The sequence below is a fragment of the Rhagoletis pomonella genome, unplaced genomic scaffold (assembly GCF_013731165.1).
Source record: "Rhagoletis pomonella isolate Grant_MI unplaced genomic scaffold, Rhpom_1.0 Rhpom_scaffold_00595, whole genome shotgun sequence".
In the NCBI taxonomy this organism is placed as follows: Eukaryota; Metazoa; Arthropoda; class Insecta; order Diptera; family Tephritidae; genus Rhagoletis; species Rhagoletis pomonella.
This window is the reverse complement of record NW_023459149.1, coordinates 48,168-57,276: the sequence shown is the minus strand read 5'-3', so window position 1 is coordinate 57,276 and position 9,109 is coordinate 48,168. Positions and strand designations below refer to the sequence as shown.

The 9,109-nt window shown below is 31.2% G+C and overlaps 1 protein-coding gene across 1 annotated transcript; it reads right to left on the bottom strand.

Annotated features, from left to right (window-relative positions):
- Positions 1 to 5,468: 5,468 nt before the first annotated feature.
- On the bottom strand, positions 5,469 to 6,070 carry LOC118751212 (40S ribosomal protein S24-like). Its single transcript, XM_036485991.1, has one exon. It carries the CDS (start codon positions 6,007 to 6,009, stop codon positions 5,611 to 5,613), a length of 399 nt encoding a protein of 132 aa, XP_036341884.1. The 5' UTR covers positions 6,010 to 6,070; the 3' UTR covers positions 5,469 to 5,610.
- Positions 6,071 to 9,109: the final 3,039 nt, after the last annotated feature.

The following is a 9,109-nucleotide window of genomic DNA, read 5'->3' as shown; positions in this document are numbered from 1 at the left end:
GCCATGGAAGCCGAAAGACTCTCGAATATTTATGGTGGGCACCAGGATCAACTATATTGAAGTTTTGTTCATCATTCATTCTTCGTACAAAATTTTTACTTTTTATAAAATGCTAAAACTCATTTCGTGCCATAGAGTGGGCTAAACCACAGCGATTTATTTCTTCACGCTAAGTACCAAAACTGTGTTTATTATTTATTGTGAACTTTTACTTGTGGCAGAGAGATTCAAATACATTTAAAATTGTATGATAAATCATGCTGTTCCTAGTAGCTAACCTTTAGATATGTCATTTGCACCACTCTTTTGGGGTTTGTGTAGGGCCACCAAGCTTATTCTTTCCATAATCGTCGGGATTTTTAAAAGAACTTCTTATTAGAGTCCGACCGATTAATCGGCATCGGCATCGGCTAGTATCGGCACAAAATTGAGCATCGGCATCGGCATCGGCCTTTTACCGCCGATTCTTTGGAATTTCTTTTCAAATGTTCAGGTGAAGCGACAGCTATCATTAAAAACATTTTCAGACAGCTTTCAAAAATGATTTTTTTTTTTTTTTGTTGAAGGTGTTTCACGTTTTTTCCATACAAAAGTATGTGCGACAATTTTCTTGGCAAAAAATTGCCAAAAATTAACGGGATTTTATAGCAGCTTGAAACTTGCACTTCATTATACTAGAATGAAATGGTCTACAAAACTGCATACCAAAATTCTGATTAAAAAGGTTGAAATTTTGGTGAAAATAAGCAGAATTTTTCTAATTTTTGTACAAGTTTGAAATCTGAATTTATATGGTGTTTGTTGTATACCAGCTAGACTTTTATAAAAAAAAAATAATAAACATTAAATAAAAAAGACAAAATCGATCAAAATCTCGCAATTCTTTTATTTTGTGGACCACTATTTGTGTGTACATTAGGGTGGTCCAAAAATACACGTGGAAATAGGATTGTTCTATACCGAAAAAAATGTATCTAAATTTTTTTATTCTTAACAATCAATATTTTTCTATGAGAGAACTCAATTTGTCTGCAGCAGATTCCCAATAATAATACTCAAATTTTTATTTAACCATTTTTTCATCGCAACTTTAGTTTATAGGTCCGGCAAAAACCCTGAAAAATTCAACGGGGGGACCAATAAAAAATCGTTAGTATTAAAAAATGGTTAAATAAACAATTGGGTCTTATTACTGAAAGTCTCCTGAAGAGAACCACAGTTTTCCGATCGAAAAATATTGGTTTTCAAGAATTCTATACCATTTCTACGAAAAGTTGTTTTTTTCCCAAATAAAAATACATGGAAAACTTTGAGCGCTTTGAGCGACCTCTAAATATTTTTTGATTTCAAAATAAAAAAATATGGGTATTCTTTTTTCGATATAGAACAATCCTAGGGGGTGAGAGCAAAAGAGGGTATTTTAGTACAAAACGAAATGAAATTTTATGTTCCTAAATATTTTTTGCTTAGCACCATATAAAAAAGTGTACATAAATGTGATATAAGTACATATATTTTTACACATACATGTGTATGTATGTACATTAGACTGCATCACCAAAAAAAGTTGCGGTTTTTCCGCAGAGATTACAAAATTTATTATATTTTAAGACGTCCACCAAAATATTTCGGAAAAATATTAAGATTTAAGCGAGCTGGACCGATTTGAAAATACCTCCAAAAATTACTTTTTGAAAAAAGTCCCCTCAAATGACAAATTAGATTAAGCTTAAAAAATCTGCATACAAATATTTAAAAATCCTTTCAACGGAATTGTAAGACTGAAATTTTTGATACTGTTTTTTTTACTTTTTTCAAAGATTGGTTTACGAAAAACTTGAATAACTGGGCCAAAAATGTTCTGATTTAGACTTATGGGATCTCAGTAGAAAGGTATTTTCACACTGTGTTTATTTCTGGCCAAAAAAAGTCATTCGTGTCCCATCTTGTTTTTTCGAATACCAACACATCTTAATTCAACTTTGAATGACGTTCGTTCATCCTACCTTTCTCTTCCATCGTTTGAATGGTATCTCACAAGTCTAAATCGGGAGAGTTTAGGCTCAGTTATTCAAGTTTTTCTTATACCAATCTTTGAAAAAAGATAAAAACAGCATCAAAAATCTCATTATCAAGATTCCATTCAAAATTTTTTTTTAATTTTTTAAAAATATTTTTACACAAATTTTTTAAGCTTAAACGTTTTGTCAATTGAGGAGATTTTTTCCAAAAAAATCTTTAAGAAACTATTTTTATTCATAAAAAACTCCATTTTTGGAGGTATTTTCAAATCGGTCCAGCACACTTAAATTTTAATATTTTTCCGAAGTATTTTGGTGGACGTCTTAAAATGTAATAGATTTTATAATTCCAATGGAAAAATAGTACCGATTTTTTTTTTGTATGGGGAGTGATGCAGTCTAATGTACATACATGTGTATGTAATGTTGCATAACAAGCCAATTAATTCAATTATTTCTTTTCTTTTGTTTTTTTTTTTTACTCCGTCAAATGAACTGATTTTATGAATTAATACATTTATTTGTAATTTTTTATGGAATCGGCATCGGCATGGGTATCGGCCGATTCTTTCCCCATAAGCCGATTAATCGGCATCGGTCCCTAAAAAAAAATTGGAATCGGTCGGACTCTAGAAATGTTGTTTAAAAAAAATTGTTTTCCTGGAATACCGCAGTCACACCCTGTGTTTAATTTTGTTCCAAAATTTTTATTACTGTACTTCTCTACTGTCTATATGGAAATAAAAATGTCAAACCACCATTTTATTTCAAAGAATGTATTTTTGACATTCGTTTCCGTGAAGATCTTACGCATGGCTATGCTCTTATTAAAATTCTTAGCATAAAATTTGTCGACTTTAGTGGCTTCCTGGCGGCATATAATATATTTTATAGGGAAAATTTTCTGTTTAATTCTTTTTAGTGGATAAATTACCTTTACAAAAATTCCAAACACGTTCACATTGCAGATAACGAATTTTTCAATTTTTGCCCACTTAGGCGGCACCGTTCAAAGTGCGACCGCTCAAATCGGTATTGAGTAAAACCAAATGCAAGTTATAGTTTTAGGTGTCAATAACACTACGTTAAGGTTTTTTTCGAGTTTAGCTCAAATAAGGAAGATATCTTTGATTGAATCCTTGCACACAATTTCTTGTTAAATTATGTTAAGTTCTTGAAAAGTGTTCTTGAATTTTGTTTTTTATTAGCTCTGCGCTAGTTGGCGCCGCAGGCCAATTTTATTAAATTGCATTGCACTGAAAATAAACTCTGCGTAAATATAACGAAAACTTGCGTACATTTTACGAAAGTTTTCGTCATTTTGAGCCACGAAAGTTTTCGTTGTTTGTACAAAACCGTTTTCGTACATACTACGAAAATATGAGACATCAGATCTTAGTACATTTTACGAACGTATTCGTACTATTTACGAACGAATTTCGCACTATTTACTAAAGAATTTCATACTATTTCTTTATTTTTTTACGAAATTTTTGTAAAATGCACGAAAATAATTCGTATATTTAACGAAATTATTTTCCTAAAATCTGCGGTTGTTTCGTAGAACTTCCGATTGCTTTCATTCACCTCACTATAAAAAACATAAGACGAATTTAACACAACACTTTTATTTAGTTTTTATTCCTAATTTTAAGCGTTTTTCTTTAACAAGATGTTTTGCAATGTTTTTATGTGGAGGTACTTGGCAGATTCGCAGCTTCTTCGATGTTTGTTTCCTTTCTGGACTATAAATTAAAGGAAAATTATAAGGCGTCTGAAAGGCAAGTTTCAGTGAAAAATCATACATGTACTTACTTAAAATTTCATTAAGTAGTGCGTCTGTTCCTGGCTTGGTCTTCTTGCCGTTGATAGCTAACTGATGAAAATACCTATTTATGAAGTCCCATATTGCAGAGCAAGGCTCAGCGTGGCCGATGTTAAAAACATTGTATGCTTAAAAGCATTTATCCACAGCTTTAACATTTAATTTTATATTATATTTTTATCCAGCAAAAGCTTCTTAAAACTTTTAAAATTATATTATACGTCTCACAGTAGCCAACCAGTAGTTTCGCAATGACACACAGTACATAAAAATATGATTAAATATTAAACTGAATTTAGTATATTGTACGAAAATATTCGTCTGTTGTACGAATTAAAAAAAATTTTTCTGCATTTGTTCTATGTACGAAAGTATTAGATAAATTTGTACGAATACAGAATTGTAGATTTCGTAAATTTTAATACCATACCAAATATTACGAATGCCTTCGTACAATATACAAAATTATTCGTACAGAGATTTCTTCAGTGATTTACGAATGTGTTTCGTAAAATAAACGTAAGATTTCGTAAATATTTACGAAGTTTCGTTTTGATGCGGAAATGTTCCTAGAACATCAAAATTAAAATTTTGCCAAAATGTCGCTTACATATTTTTGGCAGTTAGGGCTTGATATGTATATATGTATATTAGCCTGCACCACCAAAAAAAGTTAAGAGTTTTCCACCGGAATTACAAAATTTATTATATTTAAAGACGTCCACCAAAATATTAAGATTCACATGAGCTGGACCGTTTGAAAATACCTCCAAAAATGGCAAAAATAGTTTCTGAAAGAACTTAAAAAAAAAACGCCTTCTAGTGATGTATAAAGAACCTTTTTTCGAAGGACTTCGAATAATTACTAATAATTTATTTCAGCTTCATTCGATTATGTTTATTTGTAGAAAAATTCTTGTAAACATTGTTGGATGTTTTATGAAAATAAATGATATGTGCTTGCAACTCTGTGTGCTTTTGTAAATTTTTATTTTGATTGTTGATGCATATCGATTATATTATTGGCCAAAAACGTACAGATTACCAATTTAGCGGCACATTTTCACGACTCACGTCCTATTCTGGTCTAAATAAAACGATAAAGCGTTTTTAGTTCCATTTGATCATGCGTTTTCACTTATTTAAAAACAAATGCCATTCAATGTCAAATCAGCCTTTAGTGTTTGGGGGTTTTTGAGGCTGCTGATTTCGAATATGATGTAAGATTTTCGAAATTAAAAATGGCGGATCCAATACGGCGACTAAATTTTATACTTATATTTCAAAAAATTTGTTTAATTGTTTCTATATATTTTTTTCTAATCTAAGCTGCTTTAAATAAAAATAAATCCTTTAAATTAAGCTTATATTTGTATTTATATGAAAGGACATTAGCACAACAAGTATATTACTAAAAATTAGGCTGGATATAAAGTTGAAAAAGTAACGTAACGTACAAGTTTAAACAAAAAATGCAAGAATGCATTTTCACCTACGCACTTGCATATCATTCTTGCTATTTCCTTTGTGAATTTTATTTATTTATAAAATTAAAGAAGCAAATGTGCCCTTGCTCCATTCGTCACACTTTCTTGGGACGGACAGTATTTATAAACCACTTCAAAGGTAAACAAAGTAAAATTTATATACTTTATTGTATAAAACAAGATTAACATACGCGCTCCGTCGATAAAGTTATGAAGAACATAATTATTGGAACATTTGGAGCCGCATTTGTTCTTGTGTCTACTCTCCGGTAGACTTTTACTTCTTGGCGGTTTGGCCGATCTTAGCCTTGGCAGTACCACGCACCTTCTTCATTCGGTTGCGGCGTTCCTTACGCTGTTTGCGGGTCTGTTTCTTCTGTTCGAAGAGACCATGACGCGCCAGACGGTATTTAGATTCGAATTTCTTGGCGTAGTCCAAGGTATCGTAGATAAGCACGAAACCAGTTGAGCGGCCACCACCGAAATTGGTGCGGAAACCGAAAACGAAGCGCACATCTGGTGTCACTTTGTACATAGCGGCGAGTTTTTCACGGATGTCTTTTTTGTTGACTGAAGATAAACCTGGATGCAGCACATCCCAAACCATTTGTTTGCGGGCGAGCAGGCGGTTGGTCATGAACTTGCGGGTGCGAATAGTGGCGGTTGTACCGGACATTTTGCAGCTGTTAAAACACTTAAAAAGTATTCAAACACGTCTTTAGCACAGGCACGACTTTTTGAGAGTGTTTTGTCTTGTGTAGTTGTTATATTCTTCGAATGTGCTTCCTTTAATAATATTTCGCAGCAAAATGTTTAAAACAGCAGATTTTTATATTCTTGTTGACTGCTGCTTTTCAAACATCGAAAAGCATGGCAAAACACACGTGGAAGTTTTCTAATAAAAAGCCCATTATTCAAAAAATGCTAAAAAGTGCAACATGATTCTTAGCCTACAAACTCTAAAATGAACATTTTTATTGCCCACAAAGCTTGAAGACCGACAAATGAAACCAATTTTTTATAGCTCTACTCAAGTGTGGTATTATTATCCAAATTAGAGTCCATTTTGAAAATGAGTTTTATTTTATTTAGCAAGCAATATATACAGTATCGGTCATATCTATAGCACGCCATTTCGAAGTTATATTGTGCACCCAGAAAAACAGTGCGTTAAACCGCCGTAGAAGTAACATTTTTAGTTTACAAAAGTCGTCCAACGTTACAAAATGTTAATTTTGATATTATGTCAATGTTATTTTTATTTTCTGGAGTGATAAGTTGGAAATGTAAAATCAACAAATAATATAGAAAAAAACACTAAAAATGTAAAAAAAAACAATATTAAAATAACGTAGTATTGACATTTTTTAATGTAATATTAAAATGAAAAATAATGTTAATTTCACCTCTTTTAATGTTAATATGAAATGATATTAATATAGAATTTATAAATAAAAATTGTAAATAAACACACAGAAATTTAGTTTGAACTTATTATTTATTTATTATTACTTATATTTATGACAGAATTTGCATTTTGAATGCATTATTTGAAACACAATTAGGCGATTCACAAGACGTGTTAAGCATCGAAAAATTTTAAGCTTAAATGATGTATGTAAAATAACGTTTAATATGGTTTTAGAGGGAGCTAATTGTATATTTTATATAAGAAAAATTTCGGCGTAATCCTCTAAAACAATTTTAATCATTATTTTACATAAAAAAATTTAAGCGTACGGTTTTACGATGCCTAACAATTCTTGTGAATCCCCTAATTATAAACTAACACGTCTTGTGAATCCCCTAATTATAAACTAATATACCTTATTTCTAATTACTGAAGTTCCATCAGGTAAAAAATATAAATGAACGGGTGGGCCTGTGCAAACTTCAATTTTATTTATTTCTAATAATTCATGCTTAGCACCCACAGCATAAGACTGATAGTGTTGAGAAAAATTAATTACGTTGTATTCATTAACAATAAAGTAAACATGTGTATTTTGGCTTATTAGTATCCCAGTAGATAATTTCAGGAGTTAAAAGCCCTTCCGAAAGGCCTTCCTGAGAATCAAGAGGCCTTCTACTCTACATTCCTTCCTCCTTTCTTTTTTGTATGGAATGGCACAAATTGAAGGGCTTCCTCTTTCGCTACCCATAGAAGGCCTTCCAAGAAGGGCTTTAATAGGACGTACTTCAGAAGGCCTCTTGGAGGAGTTCTTTAAAGTTGCTTCTTTAATTTATAAAAATCATACATCTTTGAAGTATTTTCTTAAGGTTTATATCAAATATGTGTTATTGTAACTTAAAATTTTTATTGGAATTCATTTGTAATGTTAAATAATATAAATTTATGCATTCGCGTGAGTTGTAAATGGATAAGCCCTTCTAGAAGGCATGCAAGGAAGTACTTTTTCAGCCCTTCTTGGGTAGGCCTCTTAGGATGGCTTCACTTAAGAAGGCCTACCTAAATTATCTTCTGGGATATTTTGAATTTCGTATACATTTATGAGCTTTCTATTTACTGCTTTAGTTACAGAATAGCCCTTATTGTAAATACTGCCTTTATAAGTAACACGGTTTATTATTGAACTATTAGTAAAATTAGATTTAAATTCTTCGATATTTTTTAAAGAATTAAAGTAATCGGAACATTCAATATTAAATAAGTTAGTTTTTTCATATTCGATTAGTTTTGGCTGACCGTCATGGTGTTGTTTAAGAAAAGCACTAAATTTTAATGAAGCTTTTATACTCAAAGTATATGATATATTTTTACGCGATGTTATATTTCTGGCATACATTTTTGCTTCCCTATGCTTAGATTCATATCTATAGCTCCATAAATACTTAAGAGAACCTGATTTTTTAATTATGGAAACGTAATGGGTCAAAAAGTGAAACTTTGGCTTAAGTAGTTTTTTTAAATAATTTTATATAATCTTCATTGTGCTTTTAAATCAAATATTTCAGTTCATGAAGTAATTTATCATCAAAACTGCTCACCAACAAAATGTCTACTATTTTTAAAAGCGTTATGAAGAAGAGTCAAACTTCGTTTTGTCTCGGGACAAGGTCACCTATGATTAGCGGGTGAAAATGAATGAATGCCATCATTTCGCGAGCTGACATTTTTATTTTATTGTTTGTAATTTGGAGGAAGTCTAAAAGAGGAGATAAATTACCGATTTCGCTTTCCCCATAGTTAAACATTTGTTTTCGGAAATAAGGTATTTTAAGATTTCACATATATCATATCTGCAAACACCCTCATACAAATCATGAACAATATCTGCAGAAAAATTATTTGTAACATGAAACGTCGCTAATTCATTAAATAATCAGTTTGCTTTGCATCTAATGCAGTAATGAAGGAACTAAATTTTAGTAAATACTTATCGAAACTTGTATAAAACTCTTTTAAGGTTTTTATATCGGTGCCAATAACGATGAGATATGGTTGTATCGTTGTGTTTCGCTCTAGTAAATTCTTCATGCGCTCTTCTTTTACTCGTTGCAAATCATTACCTGATTTTATGTCAACAATGCTGCTCAAAATCGCATGACCTATGGTTACTTTTTACAACGCTTTTTTTAATAATAGTTTTCCCATCAACTTTTGTAATATTTCGAGATGTCGGCTTTAAGACAGTATTCAGCAGCATTATTAATATGCAACCACTTGAAGCTAAAAAGAAACAAAATAAGAATTTGCAATTTCTAATCACATATTTTACTACTTACTTTCATCCAAAGATGGGTCAAGTGATCGA